A 27,854-nucleotide genomic window follows, 5' to 3' on the forward strand; every position below is an offset into this window, starting at 1 on the left:
TTTTGTTCAAAGACCCAATACACACACACACACACACACACACACACACACATATATAGATGTAATATAATAAATTTGTATACTGTCTTTTTTGGTCTCTTTCATGTTCATTTACTATATATATTTTTATATATATAAATTTGTATACTGTCTTTTTTGGTCTTTTTCAGATTCATTTATTCGTCATTTATAATCACAACCCACTCGTTTACCATTAATTGGTCAAAAGAGGCTGAGTGGCTTAATCACAGCTCTACATCTCACTTTCGCCTTTGGATAATGTCAACCACCCCAATTGATATCAGTAATTCATAATGTTTTTTTTTATTATATATTTCTAGTTATTTTTTTTTTTAAAAAATAGTACGTAAATGTGATTCACGTAGACACTAAATTAATCCGAGAATGATATAAATTAATCAGAAACGAAAGTCCACCAAAATTTATGAATATAGGATGGCTTCCTTGATTAATTAATGAATTATCTAGTATAAAATTTGCAAGGCGTAACGTTGCAATCCCTAGTAGTTAGTTGTAATCGAATTAAGCCGAACTCATATAACACATCGATGATGATGGTTTACAATTCATCTTATGCTATTGTCTCAGATTTAAGACGAGATTAAATTAGTTGACAAGTTAGGTGATTTAAGGTAGAAAATAAAGATAAAATCATAATTAAAATAAAATTAAAACAAATCATATAAATAATAATAATTAAAAGCCATACATTTGAAATCGTGTTGAGGTGATCCTAATTATATATATATAAAAACAAATTAAAAGAGGGGTTGAGTTACTCAAATTATAGTGGAATTTAATGGAATAATTTTATGCAAAACAGTTCAATTAATTTACATCACATTTGGGGTCCAATGTTTTGTGAAAAGTGCTAATATTCATCTGTATCCAATTACTACAAGCTAACATTAATTCTTTTCTGTGGATATTCCCTTCCCCTTTTACTCATTCATTCCCCATTATTAAGTTCAATTTTGTTTCTTTTATATATATTGTAAGAGTAAGTATCTTATGATACGATCTCACCGATCTTTATTCGTGAAACGAATCAACTCCGCCCATATTTGCAATACAAATTAATATTTTTTCTTGTATGATCCAAATAGAATTCGTGCATCTTTTATGAATTTATTTATTTTAGCCTCTCTCATTTTTTTCATCATCATCATCATCATTATTATTATTATTATTATTATTATTATTATTATCATCATCAGTGTCACGTACAAAAATGTATTGAAATTTATCAGTTTTTTTACAAAAAAATCTTGTAAGATTATCTCACAGATCAATTTTATGAGACGAATCTCCAACTCGACCCGATTCGTGAAAANCGAGCTTCGAATATGTTTATTCGGATTCGAGCTCGAGCTCGAATACTGAAAATTTCTTAAAATTCGATTCGATTCGATTCGATTCGTTTACGGCCCTAGTGAAAATGCATTATATTTTATGTTAAAAGTATTATTTTTCTTTTTAAATATGGATCGAGTTGACATGTTTTATGAAAATATATTTGTAAAACAGTCTCTCAAAAAACTATCTTCTCACTCGTATTACATATCTATACTATTATATTAAGTGTGAGGACATGATAATAACTACCTAGAGAGGACATCAACTTTTTTTTCAATTTTACCCTTATATGATATTAATATTACACTTTTGTTTTTTGTTTTTTGTTTTTTATTTCAAAACACACTTTTATTTTTATTTCAACAATTCAAATATCAATTTAGTCCCTCCATAATTTGTCAAATTTTACTTTAGTCCATCGATAATAATAAAAAAGATTGTACACATATGCATCGCGTGTGCATAGTAACTAGTCTGTCATCACACCTACAAATCAGACGCCTACTTTTTGTCCCCACGTCACACGTAAAGGAAAGTTAATAATTTTTTTTTCTCCCAACTGAAAATCATTTCATGCCAGAATTGTGGACATGTTTCGGCAATTAACCAATCTCTTGCCGATCTAGAAAGGATAACTGTGAAATCTGTAATATTTATAAGGATTTTAAATGACTCACTAAAATGAAGGGAAAAGAAGGGCCCAAAGAAGGTGCAACAAACTACCTTCAAGAAAAGGGATATTCAATTAGATGATGATTAGCTAATTTTATTTAAACATGGTAAATAATATAGAGTAGGTCTCTTGTGAGACGGTCTCACGAATCTTTATCTGTGAGACGGGTTAACCCTATCTATATTCACAATAAAAAGTAATACTCTTAGCATAAAAAATAATACTTTTTCATGGTTGACTCAAATAAGAGATCTGTCTCACAAAATACGACCCGTGAGACCGTCTCACATAAATTTTTGTCAATAATTTATAAGTTGTGAGTTCTTATTTTAAAAATAAATTGTTAAAATATTTGAATGAACTTATTTTAAACAAGTTAAAGATGTTAATGTATCTGATATTCTAAAATTTTTTTATTGTCAAAATTACCAAAAAATTATATAATTTTATGAATTAATTTAAGTTGTTATATATATATATATATATATATATATATTATTATAATTTTATTATTTTAAAAAATTGTTTAAATTTATATTCTTCATAAAAAAAAGTTTTAAAAATTATTTTTAATATGTGTACATAAAATATTAGTTAAAAAACGGTTGTTTAAAATTTACTCAATGAAATATTAACACTTTTGTTTTTTATTATATCAAAACCATATTTTAAATTTGATAATAAAAAAAGATGCCAAAGTAGGGATTTAAGAAGTGAAGATAAAATGGGGATTTAAGAATATATATAAAGATATTTGAAAATGTTAAATATAAAATAAGATTTTTTTAAAAAAAAGGTGGAGTGACCAAACTTTTTATTAAACAACTTATTTTGCATGTCATAATCTGTTTGCAACTTATTTTACTAAAAAAATAATGAGAGATTTTAAGCTTTAAAAAAAATCTCTAAAAATTATAGAAATTATAAGTTCTGCTAAACACTCTCTTAGAAAATCGATTATTTTAGTTAAAAAAGTTGGAACATTATAAACAAATATTTTGCCTAAGAAATTAATTGAATTATCTCGTTACAAAGTCTGATTTATAATGATTGAATCCAATATTTTGGGAATATATTTTTTTATTATAGGGTTTTCTTTATCGTTTTATAAATCCTTATATATACTATTGAAAGATATTTAAATTGTTATTGCTATAAAATAGGATTTAAAATGCGAACTAGACTTTGAAAGGAAGTTGTTAATTAATTCCTCGATCAATCGCAACAAGGACCACAATATATGTGATCTATTTGGCAATTTGAATAAATATTATATCAATAGATTTAAAAAAAAAAAAAAAAACTCCATAGTTTATTTGGAAGATGAATATTAAACAAAATGCATGTGTAATAAAATAAAATGAATCACGGATTACTTACCGTCTATTTGATTGCAAAGTCCCGTTTGGGACAAATCTTGAGTTCGATATTTAATTGTAAGAATGATTGCAATGCAAGTTTGGTGAACCCAAGAAATTGGGTTTTTAGAAAGTATCGGGTTTAACTTATTAATTTCATATTTAAAAAATATAAAAAAATTTCTATTACTTTATGTAGTTAATGTAGTGTGTAACTGCTATTTTATCGAGCTACGTGTTAGATAATCATCTCACGAATTTTGTGCCGACTTGGTTCAACACATTTGGACACATTATGGTTTGATATGTAACGTGTTTAGAAGTGGTGAATAAACACTTTTAAAATTTTTTGAGCGGTCTTGATTGTGTTAGCTATGCAAGACCTGTTTTTCTCAATTCTAATAAAACGGTCGGACTAAAAAATAGTGCGGAAGCACGGTCTGATGATTCTTTTGATTATTATATACTTAAATGTAGATAATCAATAAGATAAGTAAATACAGTAAATGACATATAAAATTTCGAAGACAAAATCCTTATTCGTCTTCTCTTCTTCCACTTATAAAAGAATTTACTAGAAGAATTTGATTTTACAAATCTTTTGTAACAACTCACTTCAATCTTAGGTCTTATCTACTACCTATGTTCAAGCTTCTAGTAACTTTTACAGTGGTTGAGACTTTCAGTCAAAAAACCAAAAACCACAGGTCTAGCAAATAGAGAATCATAAGATTCAAAACGTCTATAACTCCTCAAACTTTTTCTGGCAAAAAATAGATATGATAATATCTTGAAGAAGGAGTTGGTGAGCGGTGTATGATATATATGAAAGTGTGCTCAGAATTTTTTTCAATATACAAGCCTTGTTTTCGAATTTGTTGCTTCATGTATCTTTTGTTTTTCTCTCTTCTGTATATCGAGTTCTTGCTTACATTCTCTATATAAAAGTATCGAAGTCATTTTTCTCGTTCAACGACTTTTTGTACTGTAGTCCAACAATATAGATACATCATTGTCACGTGCTGCAGCTTTAATTAAATGTTCTTTAATGTCTTTTGTGTTTTTAAAAGTCATCTTTGTACAAAAGATGTCCGACAACAGACTTATGAAATACATTATGTCATATGAGAGTTGGTAGGATATAAGCAATATTTCTATTCTGAGCTATCGACTGATCTGTTGACTTTCAAAAACATCCTTAACTCTGTCCAGTCGAGAGTTATTTTAGTATATCTCTGAGCGGTACAATTGCATGGCGATTAGTCTAGTGTAACTGGTTGAGTAGTTTTACTGATAGAGAGACTAAATAGCTTGTGATCGTTTGAATACCGATAATGTGTTGCTCTTTGTCATTGACAGACGGTTGAGTACCTGAATACACGAATAGTGACAATTTGTTCTAATACAATGAATTATTGTTTGTTATCACTCAAATTAAGAGATTTAACCATGAATATTTTAAAATGTAGTGTTTTATTTTTTGATATGATTGTAATACTTTATTGTCTAATGTTGCAACCTTTTTTAAGAAATTAATAAATTTTCATCTTATACAAAACTTAATATTATGTGAAAAATTTAAATAAAGATAATTATTAAATTGAAATGCACTATTAATTTATTGAATTAAACTAATATATTATTAATAAATTAATTAACCAAGATAGAACATGACTAGAGATAATAAATAAAGATAGTAAATAAAAATATAGATATTGATTTGTGAATTGGTGGGATTCGACAGAGTTTTATGATTGTGTAGGGAGGTATATAAAAGTTGTGGTTTTTCATTTTTGATTTGGTATCACATTGAAATGAGAGTTTACAAGTTTATCGATCACCTTACAAACTTTTCCTCAATTAAAAAAAAATAAAAAAATATCATGTGTCCTATTTTGTTAGACATATCTTTTATTTGGATCATCCATAAAAAAAAGTACTTTTTTATGCTAAGATTATTACTTTTTATTTTGTATATTGGTAGGGTTGACCCATCTCACAGATAAAGATTCGTGAGACCGTATCACAAGAGACCTAATCTAACTATTTTATGACAAATATTATGTATGCGGCAGCGACAAGTCCAAATGGATAATTTTTTCTCCAAAGTATAAATAAGATGTTTCTTTTTTTTTTACTATATATTTTCTATATTATGACCAATTCTTAAGAATACCTAAAAAACAGTTAAAGTAACATTATATATATATATATATATATATATATATATATATGCCATTATCATTACACTGCTGCATTAATTATATTCTGTCCATATTCCTTGTATTTATACATCGACAGTTTTTATTCATTTTTCAAAGAATTTATCTGTCTCGGATGAAACCGATGAGAAATCAAGCAGCAAAATCAGAGATTTTCTATCTGTGTTCCTTCAATCATCCTCCTCTTCTTTGAATTAATTCTTTCTTCCCACAACATCTGATTCTTCTCCAAAAGTTCTTGGAGTTATATATTTCATATCTGTCCGAAAAAGATGATAGATTTCGGGTCTTGTTTAACTGAATATGCAGTCCAAGTCTCTGAAACTTCATGTTCTGCTTACTCAAACACATCTTGTATTAATTCCACGAATTTGACTCCTTCGATTCAAAATGCTGTCACATGTATATATAAGATAGTTCTCTCCACTCAAAAACAGATATTAGTCACACTCACATGGTGTAAGAACAGTTTATTTCAAGGCCTGAATGTGTTCTTTGGAAAAGATCCATCAAGCTCTATCAAACTCAACACGAATTCGCGGTTGTTCCGAAAGTTAAAAGGCAGCAAATCAATTGAATTTGATGGCTGTAAGATCGAACTTTTCTGGGATCTTTCAACTGCCAGGTACCTAACAGGGCCAGAACCAGTCGAGGGTTATTATGTCTTCATCACTGTTGATTCAGAACTTGGCTTGATTCTTGGAGACACGGCGGAAGAAGCTGCTACAGGAAAGAAGATAAAAACCTCCTGCCATAAAATGGCTAAATTCTCATTAATCACGCGTCAAGAGCATTATTCAGGCAACGCCCTTTATTCGACCAAGGCCCAGTTCTGCGAAACTGGAACTTCTCACGACATTTCGATACGCTGCGGCGGGGGAGACGAAGGGTTTAAGTATCCGGCGCTGTCTGTTTCCATTGATAAAAAGATGGCAATTCAGGTGAAGAGGCTGCAATGGAATTTCCGGGGAAATCAGACGATTTTCTTGGATGGATTGGTTATTGATTTAATGTGGGATGTTCATGATTGGTTCTATAATCCTGGATCGGGGTGTGGGGTGTTCATGTTCAGGACTCGAAGTGGATTCGACAACAGCCGATTGTGGCTGGAAGAGAAGATGACGCACAAGGACGATGATAAACTAGAGTTTTCATTAATAATCTATGCCTGCAAGAATATCCTTTAGTGCGAAATCAAGAGTTTCTGCTTAATCTTTAATTTTACATGTGATTAGCTAGAAATTTGATGAAAAAAATGGGTATGAATTCATTATGAAAATTTAAGAATAATATCGAATTCCATATCCCCCAACAATATGTTTTGCGAGCTTATTGTTTATTTTATTTTATTTTTTTTAAAAAAAATTCATTCACTAGAATTTGTAATGAAAATTGAAGATTGATTTCTCTTTTCCGACTAATTAGCATCTTCTAAAAACAAAAGATCTAGCAGATATACATCAATTAATTAATATTTTGTGTCGTACGTGTTTGTATATACATACTACTGTTTCATTGTTCAATATTTTGATCTAATTAACCGGCTACCTCAATTATGTATCCAAGAGTCGATCAATAACTCAGCACAAGTAATATTAATGTTGATAGTGTTGATGTGAGAAAAAATACATCTTTAAATTTAAGATTAGAGTAGTATCGGTAACTTGAACTTCTAAAACTACAAAAATTGTTGGATTCAGTACTCCTGCTTTGAAAATACACAAAACCTACTCAGTGACAGAAGGGGTTGAATAAGGTATCAGTACATTTCCACAAATCTGCATTATCAAAATAAATGTGAAGGGGTTGACAGATCGAACATTCCTATCTGCATTAACTTTGGACCACAAGTCACGGGTCCCTTGAGTTTTGAACTGGAAGCCTCTTCCGGCAATGCAACTGGTTCTTTTCAAGACTGTAAACAGATGTAACCCATTATTTCTCATGTTTTTTTTTTTTTAATGTACATATATCCTAATCTTGACAGACAAACACTTCTTGTCTACAAGCTAGACTTCAAAGTAGAGCCAGTTATATAATCATAAATTTTTGTATTAAATTTTCCGAGCTTCAAAATCTTGGTATAAAATTTTGGTTCTGTTGCTGGTTATCTTCTGATCCGCATTGGCCGAGATCGAACACTCGTTGTTTACGATTTTCATATAATTTGTGCCGGTAATGAGTCNATATATTGATTAATTTTTTATTAATGATATTGGGATTACTCCCAACAGCTTGACATGGGATGAGAGCTCCTTTTTCTTGTCACATCGTCCCCATAGGACCTGCCATTGGGATGCTCTGATGCCCATGGGTTCTCTGCGCCATTAATCTATATTTCCGTGTGCTTTTCAGTCCCTATTTTTAAAAACAATGCAATGGTTGGGTTGGGAGAAAGAAAGAAAGAAAGGAGTTCCTTTGCCCATTTGACATGCAATGGAAACTTAGAACATTTATATAAGACAAATCAGAAGAGCACACGCGTGGGAAATGTAACTTTTATTGGCAAATGCATCACAACTTGAGCTACAGTTCTCCAAAAGCCAGAATGCAAATTTAGAATCAGGTAATATTAAAACACATTATTATACTAAGCAAAAACAAACGCATCAACAAAAAACACGAATAACACACTTGACATCATATATATATATAGCAGTCCCAAGTACAACAAGATTAATGTTGATCAGCTAGCTAGCTAGGCAGGAGATTTGACCGTAATAACTGGGAAATCAAGCAGCACAGCCTTGTCGATCACGGTTGAGAATTTTGTGGAGAACTCGACGTGATTCGGGTGGCTGGCAAATGCAGTGAAATCATCCTTGTTCTCAAATGTCATCAAGAAAGCATGCGTGAATCCTTGTCTCAGCATTTCCAGGCTTTCTATGTCTTGTCCCCTGTACACATTTGGAATCAGAATACAGCTTTCAATCAGAATGGACAGAACAATGCAAAAAATGACCATTGATTTATTTTCTAGTGGAAAAGGGAACAACAACTAACTCACCACACAAAGGACTTGACAATGTCCATCTCAGAAACAAGCTTCTCCATTTCTTTTAGAACATCTTCCACCACCACTTCTTCTTTGAATTTCACCAGCACCAAATGCTTAAACTCAGCCATCCCCAAAAGTCCCCGAGTTGCTCACAACAACCAGTCAATATATACACACAAAGCAATTTGCGTGTCAACTTCAATCAGTCAAATTTGTCGCACACGCTTCATTGTACCCATGAAACTCAGTCTCTTCTTTACAAGACAGTATCTGAGATACGATATTAAAGGTAAAATTTTGTGGGACCGAAGTACCAATAGCCCGCCCTGCGTTTTATTTTTCAGAGGAATTGGCTTGCCTAGCTAGCTAGTTCCACACCCTTACTGAAACTTTTTGCAAGTAAACATTCATTGTGTTTTAGGTACACACTCAATTTTTCACGTTAATATTGAAGCAATAATTAATTTGTATCGCACAAAATAATTTTCTGAGTTAAGAGTGCCACTGTTACCTTTTGAGCTAGAGTTTAAATGGAAAAAGAAACAACCCATGACTTCTTTTGAACGACATAGAATCCACCGTCGTCTGTCATAATCTAATTCACGTTAATTGCGCTGTACTAGATTCTGATTCTTACATACACCAATGTAAATAATTATTGCTATCTAATAAAATAAATGCAAGACATGAAAATAAAATCGAACCTATAATTTCAAACTTTTTTAAGAATAACATGGCTAATAACCCACCCAATACCACCTACCTACCCACCCCCACCTTTTTTTCCTTGCTGCAAGCACTTTTCGCTAGACATGGCCATTGCTTCGGGTTTGGGTTCGGGTTCGGAAAACCCGAACCTTAACCGACCTGCTGCTCGTGGCCGGTTACGATCCAAAATCACACTCGATTGAGAAGCATAGCTCTGGGTTGTCAATCTGACGGTTCAGGTTTGAATCCGGGCTCGGTTAACCGTCAAGTGTCCGATTCAACCTTTATTTTTTAATTTTTTTTAAAAAAATTTTAATTGATAATAAACATTTAAAGAATAACAATATATAATTAATAAAAAAGGGTTTGCACTTATAAAAACTATATCAAATAGTTTATGAAATAAAAAACATATATTTCAATAAAAAAAATATGTCTCTCCAAAAGTTTCAAATGAATCAAACAACAATTAGGACTCTTAAATATTATATTATCAATCATTTATCATCATAAATCTTCATCTCCAATCATTATAAATTTCACTACTATTTAGCATATGCAATCACAGGGGCGTGCTTCCGCCTTACTCCATTAATTTTTCTGTGTTGTTCATTCTTTCAAAGCTTTATCTTGCTCAATCATTCACATTCTCCCGCCGGTGTTCCCTCAGTTTCTTCTTTGTCCTTTTCATTACTTTTATCATCTTGTATTTAGCTAACGACTTTTAACCAATCGTTAAGCAAACATTGGACTTGCAAATTTTTCAGCATTAAGTTGAACGTCTCTTATCTAATATATTTTCTCCGATACTAAAAACGTGCTCTACTGCAATCGTTGAAACGGGGCAAACTAGAATCTTTTGTCATTATAGACAATATTATATATATTTGCGACCATCATCGCAATATGTTGAAAGTTCATCGTCTGTATCATTAAAATCAAAAGTAGTGTCAAAATAATTCTCAAGTTCCTGATTGAAATTTGAGGATCCGCATGGACGTTTCATCCTCTCCCTTAATAAAAATTGTGTTTTAATTAGTTTAGAATTGATATTACTAGTGGTGTTAGATTGTGTTTCATTTGAAACAATTTTTCAATCATATTTAGTGTTATATTCATTATAAATATCATATCAACGAGTTCTAATTTAAACAAAATCAATGAGATATATGGAACGTTTCTGTAGTATGATCTAAAGAATCATAATATAATGTAAACATTTATTGTAAAGCGTCTAATTTAACTCTAAGATCTAAAACAAAGCATATAAAAATATTTTAGGAATTTCTAAAAAATAATTTTCCTATTTCGCTTTCATGACATAAATACATTGAACTAAAATATTATGACTAGATTTAATATGTTCCGTAAAAATACATGCAAAGTTGCAACAACATGTTAAAAGTAAATAAGAAGTAGATAAATGGTCACTAATATCATTAAAACTTAAAAATTTCACAAATATCAATGCATAGGTTCCATCGATTCGAAAACAAATAAATATTACGATCTTGAACATGTTGATGAAAAAATAAACATAATAAATTTTTATATTCAAAAGACAATAATAATAATTTATACGTTGAACGAGTTAAAACGTCTCGTGCAAACCATTAAAGTCTCATATTATTTATTTTTCAAAAACTTGAGGATGTAGCCATAGATAATGAATTGCTGTCATAATTGGTTTAATATGTGATTTTAATTTTTTTTTAGTTCATCTTAAATACACAAATTTAAAATATGATATGCTCACATAATATGAAAAAATTTATCACCTAGTGATGATTTACATATTTGAATAAGCTTACTAATATTAAAAGTATTTGCACTAGTATTATCAAAAAAACTGAAAAAACTTGAGAAGTTATATCATATTTTTTTCAAAATAATAAATATAAGTTAGAGAAATATTTTGTGTCGTGTGTGTGGTTCGTTAAAACATATGTATACAAGCAATCTTTTTTGAACGTTTAAATAAGTATCAATCAAGTGTAACCGGACCGTCTTAGGACAATTCCGCTTAACCAGCTGTCCATTGACCTTGAGTCGGTTTCGGTTCAGGTCCGCATTAGTCCCTACCCTTGGCTAGGTCTACTTTTCGCTACTGCAAATACTCTGAATCGGAACACTATTTTGAGTATTTGAGGAGTTGTCCGCTGTCCGCACCATGTGCTGAAAAGTCTAAAGTACTACAAATGTAAACAATATTGATGATATAACATCACTTGCCTGCCGCAAAATTTCAACACACGAAATAAATGTTCGTCTTCTTAAAAAACAAATAAGACAAAGTGAATTTTTTTTCGAAAAAAAATTAATAATTTGATCAAAAAAAAAATTAATAATTTGATCAAGATTTCATAGAGAATAGATTCTCTCAAGGTGGCGGAACGAAATACCACCCAATTCATAGTCCCACTGATTACAAGCATAACTTGCATCTAACCCAGATGATGAATTAAGAACCTAGTAACCAGAGCCAAGGGGCAAGTCGTTTGCTTTATTTTTCCATTTCCTTTTGATATAATGAATTTTAATATGAGCTTTATCTCTGTCATATGTGTCACGTACGAGAGAATCAGTGTCAAATAAATTATTTTGATGGATTTAATGGTTTTGGAAAAAAAAATCCTAAACAAAAAAAATCAAATTACTATATGAAAACTAAAATTTGATAAGTTACATGTCTAAAACTCAAAATATGTACTCAACTTACAAAATTAAAATTGTAATTTTCCTTGATTTATCTCCTCTCCATTCATCTTTCACATATTTACTATTACAGTGTTGCTTACTATTTTGCATGGTTACCAGCCTAAAGTCTAGTCTAGGGTACTCTGAAAAATTACGCTTGTCAAAAAATTGTTAGATTAAATTATTGGATTCCATTTGTCTTGAGATCCAATGGTTGAAGTTGTCACAATACATTCCCATAGAAAAATCGGTCACGGAGTCAAAAAATAAAGATCAAGGGGAAAAAATTTTAAAATATTTTAGGGGGGAAAAGCAAATACTAGGGGAGAAGTTAAAAATAATAATTATTGGGCAAAAACTTGTGTGAGACGGTCTCACATGAGACTCACTCTAATTATTTTTAGGCATCTAGTCAATGAAATTAAAAAATTGAGGGGTGCGGTCGCACTCACCAAAATAAGAAGGCCAAAGTTTGTTGTTTTTCTTTATTTTATTTATCTATATTTTATTGTGTGTAATATAAGCTTCATTTTTGTCACTTAATCCAAGTAGAAGATCAACAGTTCCAAATAGGCAATATATGATGAATTTAGTGGTTTCGGCAAAAAATGACCAAAACAAAAAAAACTAAGTTAATCGATGAAAATTATTTTTTGACATGTTACAAGACTAAACCTCAAAACAAATCAAATTAAAATATTAAATTTGCAATTTTTCATACAAGTTGTTAGCTTGAAGAATAGGCCAACCACTCAACGTGCAAATTTTTGGGATTATTCTATGTCACATCTGGATTATTTCTCATTCATATGATGTTGTCAGATATTAGTCATTAGATCGTCAACATATATGTCAATTTTCATAAAAAAACGAAAGACTCGCATGTGTAATGATATTAGAATAGATAGAGAAACACTAACAGCATTGACTAACACAAATTATTGGGTACATAACCAATTACTCTGCAAATTTAGAAATTATTTAACCCACATTTCCAATAGTTGGTGGTTTTTAAAAAGAAAAAAAGAGGACAGTGAAGGGAAGTATCATTGGCATGGCCAAATTAAATAATTCATTCATATGATGCACATTATTTGGCCCAGGGCAAACACTAGCACCAGAAGATAATTGGATGAAAAGAAATTATGATTTATTAGCCTTAGAATAAAATTCAAAAAAATTTATTCAGAAGTACACCTTAGTTTGCCTTCTCAGTTTCATCTCTTCACTTCTCTCAATATTTGTAGAGTTTCAAGATGTCTTGATTTATCTCACGTTGTGTTCGGGTCGATGGATTTTAAATCCCTTAATTATGGATGAACATAATTCAAATTCATCTGCTCAAACACAACACTAAATTTTTCAACAATCGAATCTTTTTCTAGAATAATTTCTTATATTGATTCATTATTAATTTTGTCGTTGTTGTTCAACGATAGATCATTGATTCATGAAAGGTATTGAAATTTATGATTTATTCGATTCGGTGTACGAAATAATTGTTACCGATTGCTTTTTTCTTTTCGTTTTAGGGCAAATCCAAATCAATTATCATCATAATTTAAAAGCAGAAAATGACTACACGTTCCTTGCGGAAGATTGAGGAAATCTTTTTCAAAATGTCACATTTTTTTTTCATGTCCCGACTTACTGAGCGACAAATACATAAAAAAAAACTACTCTTTCATGAGTCGAGTCAGATAAAAAATTCATTTTACAAGACACAAAATTTCATGTGAGATAGTCTCACATGTCAGTTTTGTATAAAAATATTCTATTATGAAAAAATATTACTTTTTATTGTAAATATGAACATGATTGATCCGTCTCACGAATAAAAGTCTGTGATACCGTTTCACAAGAGGCTTATTACTTACAAAATTAACTTGTGAGACAGCCTTATGAATATCTTTGTATTTTTAAATAAATCAGTGTATTTGCACCTTTTTTTTTAAAAAAAATATAATGAAAACTAGAACATAAATCATTATTCATCAAAAGTTTTTAAACCCATTTTGTTCTTGAAAAATGAAAAAACACAAAACTCATGTGAGATCGTTTCACGAATAAATTTTATGAAACAGATCTCTAACCCGATCCGTTTCATAAAAAATTATTACTTTTTATGTCGAAAATATTATTTTTCAATGTAAATATAGATCGCATCAACCCGTCTCACAAATATAAATTCATGATATTATGGCCGATCTTTTAATAAATTACGTCGACTTAACACGTAATTTTGCATAAGACGAAAAAGGTTAAACTTTTAATTTTTTTCAATTGAGATATAAATTCATTTATTTAAATTTTAAAAGTCCTCAAAAGATTTAAAAAAAAATCAAATTCCATACGGGGCTCTTATTTTTTGGGCCTTTTTTAATGGACCAGAATGTGACAAGTTTTGGACTATTTTCTATCAGCTATTGGACAAGTGATTTTGGGTCGGCCCATAGTTGCCCCTGTATTGTAAATATTTTCCAGTAAGCTTCCTCATGAAACTTATATGGTTACAATTAATTATTGTTTTCATTTTCAAAACCATTGGGAATTATATTCCGTTTATCCAAACAATTTATATAGCTACAAATTTAGTACCCATCAGCCTCAATCTAACATCTCGTGTCTTATACCGATTAAAAAAAAAAGGAGCATTTGGCCCAGGGTCATATGTTCGATTTTCTCCATCAACATCTTTTTGTATAAACTTATATCATATATTGTTTATCTAGTGTGATTTATCTGACTACCGTATGTTGTACGCTATTATGATGATTTGAGATTTACCCAATACATACCGAAAAGTAGTGATAGTGAGTTTTACCATCATAAAAAAAAAAGTTAAAAAAAAAGGTAATTATTTTTGCGAAAAACATACACATTTACATTGTAATAGTGTGTTGAATATAATTAATCATATCTTTATAGATGCGATTTAATTCTATTCGATTCGATATCATCCTCTCTAATCCGAATACATAAAATAAAGTTAAATGTGGTAGAATTCTATCTACATGTTTTTCTTAACGAATGATTATTTCGAGTGTTTTTCTCTTGATTTATAATCAAACTCGATTTAATTCATTGGTGTAAACATTTTTAGAACGCTAACTATTGAAGCTCATGGAGAATATTGTGTTTGAAGTATCTGCGAACCGATCCTTCAGTGTACATATTTATCAATATATATGTGGTCTATATTTTTTTACTAAACCCCACATGTGAAATTAAATGTCAACATTTGGATGCACTGTTGAGATATTATCCTAGATGTAACATGAAATTTTCCATACTTCTTCCATCTCAAATACAAAATTTTTTTTTCTTCACCTGTTCCTAATATATGAGACGATTCTTGCAAAAAAGATTTATATATAGTACAGTTTCAATATTAATATTATTTTATTTATTCTTTTAATTATATAAATTGTTCATTAAATACAATAGCTACTTCCAACAATTTTTTACATCATATTAAAACATTCATTAAATAAAAATTAAATAAAATAATTCTCAATAAAATTTGTCTTCTTATAAATCTGTACTAAAATACAAGTAAACTGGACGGAGGAAGGATAATTCTTTGGCTAAATTCGATTAGATTGCTTTTGATTTTTGAATAAAAGTTTTGATTCATTTAAACATAATTGAGTCGACAGTTTTAAAATAATGGGAGTTGTCGAATTATCCAACCGATTTCGTATTACTCCTTAGAGGTGAAGTCAACATCAGCGTGTGGGCTTTTCAAACAAAATTAAAAGACAAACTAATATGTGAATCACAAAATCTTCTTTTGTCTAGTAGCCCAATCCCTCCATACAACATTATTTGCACACGTGGTTTTTTCTTTATTTGCACATGCCTAATTTATCATCACTGAAACACGTGTATTTTTACTCTTCTTTTCTTAAAGTATTCGCAATATTACCTTTTATGTGTTTTAATTTAGTAATATTATTCCTTCCCAACGTGAACTTGGTGGCCAAGCATGCGATGGCAAAGACTCCTCAATTTTCTTCCCATAAAATACATTCATACACGTTGCACATATATACAATGTAACAGATATGTGTTCGTATATATATATACACACACACACGCATAGATATCTAAATTCAGCTTCATGGAATAGACTTTCATTACGAAGAGATCTAATCCTCAACTTCACTAGAACTCGTTCCAGCGACCAACTCTTGTGGGGAAACTAGTCCAGGCAAACAAGAAGATAGCGGGAATTAAGAAAAATAACCATGAAGGAAAGAGGCATCCGGCGGAGAGATGAGAGTGAACCGGTGTTTGAAGCAGGTCGACGCAACAAGAAATCGAGGACCTTGACATCGCGTGGTGCAAACGAGCCACCACATCTGAAGTTTCCCGATTCCATGCAGAGTCTCCCTCAAGCCAAGTTAACCTTACACGATGCTGCCAAGAATTTTCATCTGTCGAGTCCTGATCATTCATCTTGTATTACAAGAGTACTAACCCACGTGGAAGAAACTTGTTTGATCGATTTTCCAAGTAAGAAGGAGGTTGTGGATGATGATGCATCTATGAATTTCGTGATTGGATTCGTAGACGAAGAGGAGATGTTTAATATGCCAGCTTTGGTAAATAGCATGGCGGAGGGAATGCTTCTGACTCCGCCGGCTATGAAGAGAGGATTCAGATGGAGCCATGATACTGATGATCAGGTTGATATTGATGCCAATTACATTAATTTGTGGGCAGAATAATTATACATTTGAATTGGCATATGACGTGGATTCTACCTTTGTCCTTCAATATACATGAAGTTTTAATTAATTTAATTTAATTTCCATGTGATTTGGTCCATAAAGATTTAAACACCTCAAGGTCATTGCATCTAACACTCATTTTATGCATGATATTCGTTAAAAAATATATGTAATTTTTTTTTTAAACGTCACTTATTTATAAACACAATTGAATGCATGAAATAAGATTATAAATCCCCCTCGAATTGTTTGTCCAATCTCGGCATCATACTGAATTCAAAGGCTAGTTTGTTTGTCCCCCTTTTCTCTCTTCATTTCCCTTCAACAGCTTTTCGTTTTAGATCTAGTCCAATCGTACATAAAATCGTGGAGATTTTGGATCTTTTTATATAAACTAACGAGTTATAAAAAATCAACAGTTAATTTAAATATAAACTTCTCTTTATATACCTTCCAAAATAAGGTAATTGACAGCAGAATGCAGCACAAGGGTATCTAAAACGAACACATCTTTTTACGAGAATGGACAATTATATGCTATTTTCAGATGAATAAATGTAGATATCTGGAAAAAAAATGAAGATGAAACTTCATTCTTTCATCATCTAGCATCCGCTGTGCATGGAATGCATGCACAAGGACTTCCAAATAAAACACCGGAATCACCAAAAAAATGAGTACCTACATAACATAAAATTTGTCATAAAGCAACCCTTACAGAACACAAATTTAATACAGCGGTCCCTTTCACGCGACTTAGAACCGTCTTTCTTGTTGTCCGGTGTTAAACGTTGGTCGTCCTTAAGATAGGGTCACGATCTTTTCGAGCGCTGCATTTGTGCAAATAAATGAGGTTGGCTACACAAATGAATAAACTCTTCCAGGAAACTCAAAATTCATTACTTTCACTAAAGAATTTTACCAATTATAATTATAATAGATTATATACCTTGAGAAAGAAGAGGTCCATCCTGTGATTTTGTGTTACTGGTAAAGAAAATTGCAGAAATTACAATTTGTTGATATAATTAAAAATAGGATGTTTAATGCAGGCTTTTACATTAATATACATGACCAGGTGAATTGAATTACAGCTGAATGACAAAAATAGGCATCAAGTTCTGGTGTAGTGAGGCAGGATCAAAATGGAGATGATAAACAGAATTAGAGACTAATAAAGAGATGTAATAAGAAAAACTCATAGAGCTAAATTTGTACCTTTCTTTGGTCAAAGGTTCATCTTGTGGTTTCATTGCTGGGAAAAGTAAAACTTCCTGTTGATAGTGATGAGTGAACAATTCATAAAGGTAGGCGGCGAGAGTATAGGGAAATGAGTAATAAGTTAAAGATGAGGAAGTCAAATCACTTATTATTGTTCTTGGAAAAGAGGTGGTGTCACTAACCTTAATGTTCTGTGAGTCGGTCAACAACATTGTGAGTCGATCAATACCCAATCCCCAACCACCGGTGGGAGGTAGCCCATATTCAAGAGCAGTACAAAATGTTTCATCTAAGGCCATTGCTTCATCATCACCCGATTGGCGATCCTAGTTTAAGAGTAGAAACTCCTTCAGAATCCTACCATAGCCAAGTTTACACAAACTCTAGGCTTCATAACTTTTATACCTTAAGCTGATCAGCAAAACGCTGACGTTGTACGACAGGATCATTCAACTCGGTGTATGCATTGCAAAGCTATCAAGTTGAGAACCGAGATATTGTAGTACAGGTAAGTCAGAAATTCAAACCGTAAAAGTAATAAATAGCAAAAAAGAAACAGATGAATGAGATATCTGATGATACCACTTACTTCACGCTTGTTGATGAACAACTCAAATCTCTCAGTTAGTCCTGGTTTTGTCCTATGCCATTTGGCCAATGGACTCATGATCTCAGGATGATTGATAATAAAAGTGGGATTTGTACATGTCTCCTCAAGAAAATGACCCACAAGCTGTATATTTGTAAAAGCTTAAGACAGTTAATGACAGAAAGAGAGGTGAGGCAGTGATGGACAAAATAGAATAGCACGTCAATGGATATTCACAAGCAGCCAACAAGCCCAACGTTATTTTCCGCACATCTGCTCAAATTTTCAGTGACGAATGTTTTCGCTCGAACGTAGTAATATGAAATCATAACAATGCCACACTTAAATTCACAGGTTGTGATCACCGGCGAAGGAACTGACGAGCCCCAGAGAAAGCAAGTCCATATGAAGACTTTCAAGTCTACACCAGCAGGGGGCCTCACGAATATTTTCAAGCTCAACAAAGCCATCGTGCAATAACCCAGATAAAGATATGAGGTAATAGTTATGCTTTTCTACTCATCTGGTAAATTCAAAGAAAAGAGAATATCTTACTTTGTCTAACAGCCTAGTAGTTGTTTGAGGAGGAGGACATTTGATTTCAAATTTTGAACATGTATCAGCCAAATATTTATTGGCTTCTTCACTCGAAAGGTCCTTGGGTATGCTAAGGTTTGCCACCTTCTCTAATTCATCAATCATATCAATTCTCCTGTAGAGGCATAAAAGAGATATAGCAAGTTATGTTATTGATATTGAAATGCATGGAATGTAAATGAACAAGCACATCAAGAAACCTGAAAGGAGGAGTGAAGTCAATCTCAATGGGATCCATATCCAGCCCATTGGCATGATATTTAATTTTATAGCCACCGGTAATTTCCTTGATCATTCCTGTCCCACGGAATTTGTTCATCAAACTCCAAGACAGAAGCAACATCATCTGTGAGTCAATAATAACCTATATCTGGCACTCACCGCTGAGCATTTCTTCTGTCAGCTTCATCAAATCATCGTAATCAGCAAACGCCATGTAAAACTCACAAGTAGTAAATTCAGGATTGTGAGTTAAGTCGATCCCCTCATTCCTGAATTGTTTGCCGATTTCGTAAACACGGTCTATGCCACCGACAACTAACTCCTTGAGATATAGTTCAGGTGCAATACGCATATAAAGTTTCATGTTGAGATCATTGTGATGGGTCACAAATGGCCGGGCAGCAGCCCCCCCAGCAATCATGTTCATCATGGGTGTTTCAACCTTAAAGAAAACAGACAAGGAGAATTTTGAGTTAAAGCATATAACCAAGATATTGTCAGAACATCAATTTAGACTAAAGACAATACTAGGCATACCTCCAAAAAATCTCGTAAATCAAGAAAACTTCTGATGTAAGAAATAATTTTTGACCTGGTCTTGAATATTTCTCGAACCTCCATGTTTAGCATCAAATCCAAGTAACGCTGCCTATACCGTGTTTCCTGGTATGAAATGTTCCACTACTCGTAAAATGATTTCACATAGATGAAGACGTGATTGAATGCATTTAAATTATGCACAGAAATCACTGGACGAATGGATAGAAAAGTCAAACAGGATAAAAGGGGTAGTGCGGTATAAAGATAAGGTGTAAAAGCAATTTAAGAAAAAAACTGGGGTCAGGTGTCTCCGTTGAACAATAAAGAAAAGCCCAAGTATTAGCGTTATAATGCTTATTTATGGAACGTTCGTTTCTAAATTGAGCTTAATATGTGGAATGAAAAACAAAACGATGATTGTTAGCAGCTCAATACACAAAAGATATCAAGTTGATTACGTGTTTTGGGCTATAAATTAGTAAATAGATCAGTAAATCTGAAACTCAAAGTTCATTGGGATTTATTAATCTACATTTTCATGTTTATATGGAAAGCTCTGCAATTCAGAACTTGAAAGAAGATAATCAAAAGTTACTAAAAACATTGTTACTAAAATTGAATCCATGGAGCAAGTCCTCTGAAGTGATGACAGGAAAAATAACTTTATGATTATCACCCAGATATTTCTTGCTTGGCATGCATAAACTATCTAGTAGTTTACCATGCATAAGTAATATAATAACTTGTCTAGGGTGCATTAATTGGTTCCCAAAGACTTAACTTCTGGATTCGGGTCATATAGTGTGCAGTGCATGTGTGGGTAAACTTAAAAAAATCAAGCACATGAATGTCCAAATATCGATCGCTTTGTTCAATACCTGGTCCTTCAATGTATAGGCCTCAAGATTCCTATCACTTCCTGGAACCCAAACATCAGTTACCTGTCCAGAGTAATTCAATGTCAATGAAGTCATACATTATTAATTCATTAAATTGGTCAGCAACTGAAGGAAAAAAAGTGTCACCTTAGCATTGTCAGAACCTGGACCAATTTTTGGCCGCGGCATCATATGTAGACAATGAGAAAGAACTACAAATGTTTTTGGAAAAATACTCAACTCTCCCCTTTTACTTTTACCTACAAAATTAAGTAAAATAGGAGGAAGAATTACGCAAAGGATCTGGAAAGTGGCATTCAAAAGTAGGATGATTAATCACTTCACAAGGAACTACACAATCATACCACTAAATATAAAAAACTCTTCCTTAAATTACACCAAACACATCACACCCAAAGAAACAAATAGTTGCCAACAAATTATCATTCAATACAAGCGTCACATGCTGTACAAACCAATACAAACCTTAAGTTCAATACCTAAGTTTTTAAATAAACTATATACCCTCTCTCACAGAGTAAACAACAGATCTAAAAAATGAAGCAGCTATCGAAATGCCTTCAATTTCACACCTGAAGTAAAATTCCACAGAGGACAACTTTTTCACCTCCCAAGTGCATTCTTACAAAACTTAAGTCTAGATTGGAAGAAACATATTTTTATCAATCTTGGTCATTGTGTTTTAATGAAGACATTTAGGTATACGCTGTTTTAGAGACTAACGTATTTTGTTCTCAACATATTTATCAGAAAAGTATGCAAATTACAAGTAATATTTGCAGAATGTTTTGCACTACATAGATCACTTCATCACAGTCGTGAAAATGACACAAACCTGGAAACCCAATGATACCAACAATATCGCCTCGCTTGACAGAAGAGTGAAATCTAGAGAACTCTTCCTCATCTAATTCAGATTTCCTACACGACCGATTATGATGATGGTGAGAGACCGTATGCATGCGAAAAATAAAAAATAAGGACATTTTTCCAGCAAAGAAAACATAGCATGGGTTGATCTATTTCTCCAACATTATTGGCACAGCATCCCCTAGCCAAACCAGTATTCCCTTACTGAAAGTTACACCATCTTCTACTTAATAGAGGAAATAGTACACAGCTTAATTTCGTCGCTTTTTCTTCTTTCTTTGTACAACAGAAAATTGGAACCCAGAATCAGGAAATAAAGGAAAACGACATAATCCAAATAAGAAACTAATTGCAGCAATTCCCGTGAAATAGACTATGTACAGAACTTTCTAAGAAAGGAAAAAAATTCTTCGCATACAACAAGTGATACAAGTAATCACAGATGAGGAATTGGCTGAAAGAACATGCAAAATTCAGTATGCTTCTTCAATGATTAAAATAGCATTCAGAACCACAATTGGGTTCATCACATGAGACATCTTATAATATAGATTACATTCATTAACTCAATCATATTAGGTAGATTGAAAAGTGAGTTTTTGAAAACGATAAAACATGGTCAAAGTATCCAAGTATTAGCAATAAATAATTTGGAAATAACAGGGCACAGTGCATGGGCTTCAGTATAGGGCAGATAGTGTGGGATTCATTATAAGGGGTCCATATCCAGGACACTGCCGCTGTAAGCTAAAAATAAGATATGCAACTACCTTGCATCAGTCATAACTTGAACTTTAGCACCACCACCGTGCAAATCATAAAAGAATAGCTTTGATGATGATGAGCGTTTGTTCATTAACCTCCCTTCCAAAGGAAATATCAATAACATTAATCAAAAGTAGCGCACAATTATCACACTTGGAATAAATCACATATATAATCTCTAGTACCAGCTATTCTTTCTTCAACATCCTCTAGATGATCTCCACTATTTAAACTTTCATATTTCTTTACATATTCAGGGATAGTCAATTTAGCTTCAAACTTGTGAGGATAAGGATTGCTTCCAGATTCCTTCTGAGCAGCGAGAAATCTGAGTCTATTTTCATAATATTGCTGCATATAAGAGTTAAAACATTGCATTCAGTGAATCCCATACAGATTATAAGGAAGAGAAGAAAGAAAAAAGACAACAGCTATAAGAGGAAACCAATACAATAGGCCTACCGTTGGATCCATGCCCTCATCTTCTGCAGCAGGTTTCTTGGCCGGCTGCCTAGGCTTGGCAGAGGCCTGAATTCAATGCCACAGTCATTATAATGACCAGATAAACATATAAAAATGTTTGCCGGAAGCCAACAGATTAAATTATGAAGTTCACATTAAACAAAAAAAAAATCATTTTCCTTCGAGTGTGAAACAGTCACTGAATAATAGTAGGAAATATAAAAATAACCTAATTACTACACAAATTCTATAAAACCCACTTATCAAGGAAACCTCAACATCCAAATAAAAATAATAAACGTGAATATCTTCTAGATTTACGATAGATTCATCACCAAATGCAAGCATCTATGCTTTTCTCCATTAATAGTATATTTTTCACCGTTAATTCTGCCATATATTTCTTAATAAAAAATTTTGGAAAACGCATATTTAAAACATTCACAAATCGGAAGAATATAGATATAGTCCTCTAAACAAAATTCTCCATCGCATAATACAATATAAACAGACACTAAAATCCTAGGACAAACTGTTTACAGTCTTAAATTCGAAAGCTGATTTGATATTCTGAACAGGAGTAACAGCCAAAACCAAGCCGAAATGAGAAAATTAAACAGCTTAAGAAAATTGACAATCAAACAGAAAGATAAGCAACCAAAAAATCACACACAAACAAAAACAAAGGTCGTCTGCATATGATCGTGCAATAAATGGCAAGTACCATTTCGAAAGTTCAGGAATGGGGAAGTGCGATGCCGCAGGTCGATTAAAGTTAAAACCCTAGTTTCAGGGGGGTAAACTAAAACCTTGAGGCCAACTTGATCAATATAATTTCCCAAGTGCTGGGCTTAGTTACTGTTGTTTACCAGAGGGATTGGATTTGATTGGGCTTTGGTGAGATTCGGACAAGTAGCAAAAATAAAAAAATGAGTTGCATGTAATATTTTTATTTTTTATATTGTTAAATTTTCATATTTTTAAAATTTTGTAATTTTTTCACTTTCGTGTTGATGTAACTCCGACATGACAATAACTCATCACATATCAACATGGTGTTCACGTGTGTAATATCATATTAACATTCATAAATAAAAAAAGATTAAAATTGTCAAAAATATAACATACAGAATCAATACTAATTATTTTTAATAACATGGAGGTAACACCAAAAATCTTTTCAAATTTGCGATGATAGCTAGTTTTTATAATATATTATAAATTTCAATAAACTCATACATGGAGTGTGTATTTACAATTAAAAAATTGGATATAAACAACAATAGACAAAACAATCTCACGGATATTTATTCAGATGAGTAAACTCTATTCATATTTTTGCACTACCTTATTCTAAATCATGGTCCACAATTGACGGGTAAATTGCATATTGCCACCATGTAAAATATCAAAAGAGCAAAATAACTTCACGTGAAATATAAATAGGCTCTTAACCTCCTATGTATTTTAAAAAATATTCATATATCACTATAAAAATATTAATATGATTCTAACTCCATTAATTGTATACAATATAATTTTTCATCATAGTTTATGCATATAATTCAAATTTTAATAAGTACAGATGAATATAAATCACATTATTTTTTCTGTTTAATTTTTTTTCCAACTTTTAGTAAATTAATTTTATTTATTTATTAAATTTACAGTGTCATGTTGCGAAAATTATTATATTTTTAACTGTTGAAAATATTTGACGTACGATTTTAATGGCAATTTTCATACATTTCAAACTCATAAAATGTAAATTATACATCTTCGGAAGTATTAAAAGCATGTAATCTAAAATTACGAAGGTAAAGTATGCAATTAACCCACATTTAAGCACATGATATAGTAAAAGAATAATTCTCATTCAACACGACAAGGTCAACATCATCATTTTATAGCGTTAATAACAAATTATATTGTTATCCTGTGAAAAAGTAAAAATTTACGGTAAAAAGTAAAAATCTCAAACTCTCAAAATTATCACACTACACACTTTATAATATTTTTCTCTCAACTCAATTGTAATTTTCTTCACAAATGAGATATCTATTTATAGAAAATTTTTACAAATAATCCAAAAATAAATTACATCATTACCTTCATCATCACACACAAATTTCAATATTCAACACCTAATTTTACATAATTTTCAACATTCAAATATTCAACATTCAATATTAAAATATTAATTTTCAACACTCCCCCTTGTGATGATGATCATAATGATTGTCTTCATTACATGTTTTTATACTGCCTCGTTAAAAACATTACTAGGAAAAACCCATTGGGATAAAAACCATAGTAAGGGAAAAAGAGTGCAGTCACGTAAACTCCCCCTCATGTTGACACGAACAATTCTTCACAGATTTCGTAGATTGCGCATCCCAATATTATATATGTGCTTTCTGAATATTGTCGTAGGAAGTGCCTTTGTGAAGAGATCTGATGAGTTTTCACTTGATTGAATGTGACGAACATCAATACATTTATTCTTCTCAAGCTCCTTGGTGAATGCGAAGAACTTAGGAGGAATATGTTTAGTTCTGTCGCTTTTTATGTATCCTTCTTTCATTTGAGCAACACATGCAGCATTATCTTCATATAGTATCACAGGCTTCTCGTCGAATGATAATCCGCATGAGATTTGGATATGTTGAGTCATTGATTTTAACCACACACATTCACGGCTTGCTTCATGTAGTGCAATAATCTCGGCATGATTTGATGAAGTTGTTACAAGTGTTTGTTTCTGTGAACGCCAAGAAATTGCAGTGCCTCCACGAGTAAATACATATCCAGTTTGAGAACGTGCTTTGTGTGGATCAGATAAGTATCCAGCATCGGCATAACCAATTATACTTGGATTAGCATCTTTTGAATACAAAAGTCCCAAGTCTGTCGTTCCTCGTAGATAACGGAATATATGTTTAATTCCGTTCCAATGTCTCTTTGTTGGATATGTGCTAAATCTTGCCAATAAATTTACGGCAAAAGATATATCAGGCCTTGTACAATTTGTAAGATACATAAGGGCACCGATAGCACTTAGATATGGTACTTCTGGACCAAGAATATCTTCATCATCTTCACATGGACGGAATGGATCCTTTTCTATGTTTAATGATCTAACAACCATTGGAGTACTTAAAGGATTTGATTTGTCCATATTAAAACGTTTAAGGATCTTTTCTGTATAATTTGTCTGGTGAACAAATATTCCACATTCTTTTTGTTCAATTTGTAAACCCAGACAATACTTGGTTTTTCCAAGATCCTTCATTTCAAATTCTTCTTTCAAGTATGACACAACTTCTTGAATTTCCTTATTTGTTCCAATGATGTTTAAATCATCAACATATACAGCAATAATTACGCATCCGGATGTTGTTTTCTTAATGAAAACACAAGGGCATATTGAATTATTTACATATCCCTTTTTCATCAAGTGATCACTTAGCCTATTATACCACATTCTGCCGGATTGCTTCAACCCATATAATGATCTTAGTAATTTCACAGAATAACATTCTCTGGGTTTTGAACTTTGTGCTTCAGGCATCTTAAATCCTTCAGGGATTTTCATATATATATTACTATCAAGTGATCCATATAAGTAGGCTGTAACAACATCCATAAGACGCATTTCTAAATTTTCAGATACTGCCAAGCTAATCAAATACCGAAACGTAATTGCATCCATCACAGGAGAATACGTTTCTTCATAATCAATTCCAGGCCTTTGAGAAAAACCTTGTGCAACAAGTCGAGCTTTATATCTTACTATTTCATTTTTCTCATTTCGCTTTCGAATAAAAACCCATTTGTATCCAACAGGTTTTACACCTTCAGGTGTAAGGACTATAGGTCCAAAAACATTACGTTTATTTAGCGAATCCAATTCAACCTGGATGGCATCTTTCCATTTTATCCAATCCTGCCGATTTTTACATTCACCAAAAGATTTTGGTTCATGATCTTCATTATCATTTATGATGTCGATTGCCACATTATAAGAAAATATATCATCAATTTCTTCTATATCTTTTCGGTTCCATATTTTTCCAGTATTAATATAATTGATAGAGATTTCATTATTCTCGTCAGTTTGTGGTTCTGACATAATATTTTCATCATCATGTGTTTCTTCAGGAACAACATTCTCTATTTTGTGATCATCATGTGTTTTTTCAGGAACATCATTCTCTATTTTGTGATCATTGTGTTTCTCTATGAATTTTCTTTTTCGAGGATTTTTATCCTTGGAACCGACTGAACTTCCACGCTTCAGGCGTTTTACGACATCATGACTTTGTTCAATTTGTTTCTTTGGAATTTCAATTCGAGCAGGAGCATTTACAGCATGTATATATGATTTAGTTACCCTTTTTGCATCTGTAAATGCATCTGGTATTTGATTTGTTATTCTTTGCAAGTGCACAATTTGCTGTACATCTTTTTCACATTGTTGTATTCTTTGATCTAGACGTAACAATGATGATACATACCATGTACTTTCTTTTTCGGTATGTTTCTTGTCTCCCCCTAACATTGGGAAGATTTCCTCATTAAAATGACAATCAGAAAAACGTGCTGTGAACACGTCGCCTGTCTGAGGTTCAAGATATCGAATGATTGATGGACTATCATAACCGATATAAATTCCAATCTTACTTTGAAGTCCCATTTTCTTTCGTTGCGGTGGTGCAATAGGCACATACACCATACATCCAAAAATTCTCAGATGAGAAATGTCTGGTTCTTTACCAAATGCAAGCTGCAATGGGGAGTATTTATGATATGCACTTGGTCTGATGCGAATTAATGCAGCAGCATGTAAAATTGCATGTCCCCATATAGAAATAGGGAGCTTTGTTTTCATAATCATTGGTCTAGCAATCATTTGCAGAC

General features: G+C 32.0%; 4 protein-coding genes across 4 annotated transcripts; 2 read left to right on the forward strand and 2 right to left on the reverse strand.

Annotated features, from left to right (window-relative positions):
• The first annotated feature begins 5,669 nt into the window (after nt 1–5,669).
• On the forward strand, nt 5,670–6,945 carry LOC140972098 (uncharacterized). The gene has a single exon (XM_073434567.1). It carries the CDS (start codon nt 5,903–5,905, stop codon nt 6,815–6,817), a length of 915 nt encoding a protein of 304 aa, XP_073290668.1. The 5' UTR covers nt 5,670–5,902; the 3' UTR covers nt 6,818–6,945.
• A 1,166-nt stretch (nt 6,946–8,111) lies between these two features.
• LOC140972099 (stress-response A/B barrel domain-containing protein At5g22580-like) lies at nt 8,112–8,882 on the reverse strand. The gene is made up of 2 exons (XM_073434568.1): nt 8,638–8,882; nt 8,112–8,527 (listed from the first exon to the last, which is right to left on the reverse strand). The coding sequence occupies exons 1-2, from the start codon at nt 8,754–8,756 to the stop codon at nt 8,329–8,331; spliced, it is 318 nt and encodes a 105-aa protein (XP_073290669.1). The 5' UTR covers nt 8,757–8,882; the 3' UTR covers nt 8,112–8,328.
• Nucleotides 8,883–16,052: 7,170 nt separating this feature from the next.
• On the forward strand, nt 16,053–19,122 carry LOC140973156 (uncharacterized). Its single transcript, XM_073435756.1, has 2 exons — nt 16,053–16,724; nt 18,934–19,122. The coding sequence occupies exons 1-2, from the start codon at nt 16,284–16,286 to the stop codon at nt 19,057–19,059; spliced, it is 567 nt and encodes a 188-aa protein (XP_073291857.1). The 5' UTR covers nt 16,053–16,283; the 3' UTR covers nt 19,060–19,122.
• On the reverse strand, nt 17,264–23,817 carry LOC140973155 (lysine--tRNA ligase, cytoplasmic-like). The gene is made up of 17 exons (XM_073435755.1): nt 23,659–23,817; nt 22,935–23,000; nt 22,658–22,823; nt 22,478–22,571; nt 21,673–21,758; nt 20,964–21,076; nt 20,817–20,879; nt 19,936–20,061; nt 19,558–19,840; nt 19,377–19,473; nt 19,135–19,291; nt 18,580–18,723; nt 18,396–18,464; nt 18,173–18,316; nt 17,988–18,043; nt 17,719–17,756; nt 17,264–17,599 (listed from the first exon to the last, which is right to left on the reverse strand). The coding sequence occupies exons 1-17, from the start codon at nt 23,659–23,661 to the stop codon at nt 17,571–17,573; spliced, it is 1,734 nt and encodes a 577-aa protein (XP_073291856.1). The 5' UTR covers nt 23,662–23,817; the 3' UTR covers nt 17,264–17,570.
• Between the last annotated feature and the right edge of the window lie 4,037 nt (nt 23,818–27,854).

This window comes from Primulina huaijiensis, chromosome 3 (genome assembly GCF_012295235.1).
Source record: "Primulina huaijiensis isolate GDHJ02 chromosome 3, ASM1229523v2, whole genome shotgun sequence".
Classification (NCBI taxonomy): domain Eukaryota; kingdom Viridiplantae; phylum Streptophyta; class Magnoliopsida; order Lamiales; family Gesneriaceae; genus Primulina; species Primulina huaijiensis.

What these genes read in the sequence shown, in the direction of transcription:
- LOC140972098 (XM_073434567.1), top strand. Translation starts at nt 5,903, where the DNA reads ATGATAGATTTCGGGTCTTGTTTAACTGAATATGCAGTCCAAGTCTCT.
- LOC140972099 (XM_073434568.1), bottom strand. Translation starts at nt 8,756, where the DNA reads ATGGCTGAGTTTAAGCATTTGGTGCTGGTGAAATTCAAAGAAGAAGTG. An exon ending in ATTGTCAAGTCCTTTGTGTG is followed by an intron (nt 8,528 to 8,637) that starts GTGAGTTAGTTG and finishes AAATGTGTACAG; the next exon opens with GGGACAAGACATAGAAAGCC.
- LOC140973156 (XM_073435756.1), top strand. Translation starts at nt 16,284, where the DNA reads ATGAAGGAAAGAGGCATCCGGCGGAGAGATGAGAGTGAACCGGTGTTT. An exon ending in GCCATGATACTGATGATCAG is followed by an intron (nt 16,725 to 18,933) that starts GTTGATATTGAT and finishes TTAAATTCACAG; the next exon opens with GTTGTGATCACCGGCGAAGG.
- LOC140973155 (XM_073435755.1), bottom strand. An exon ending in CAAGTTATGACTGATGCAAG is followed by an intron (nt 21,759 to 22,477) that starts GTAGTTGCATAT and finishes TCGGTCGTGTAG; the next exon opens with GAAATCTGAATTAGATGAGG. An exon ending in GACTTCACTCCTCCTTTCAG is followed by an intron (nt 19,292 to 19,376) that starts GTTTCTTGATGT and finishes ATGCCTCTACAG; the next exon opens with GAGAATTGATATGATTGATG.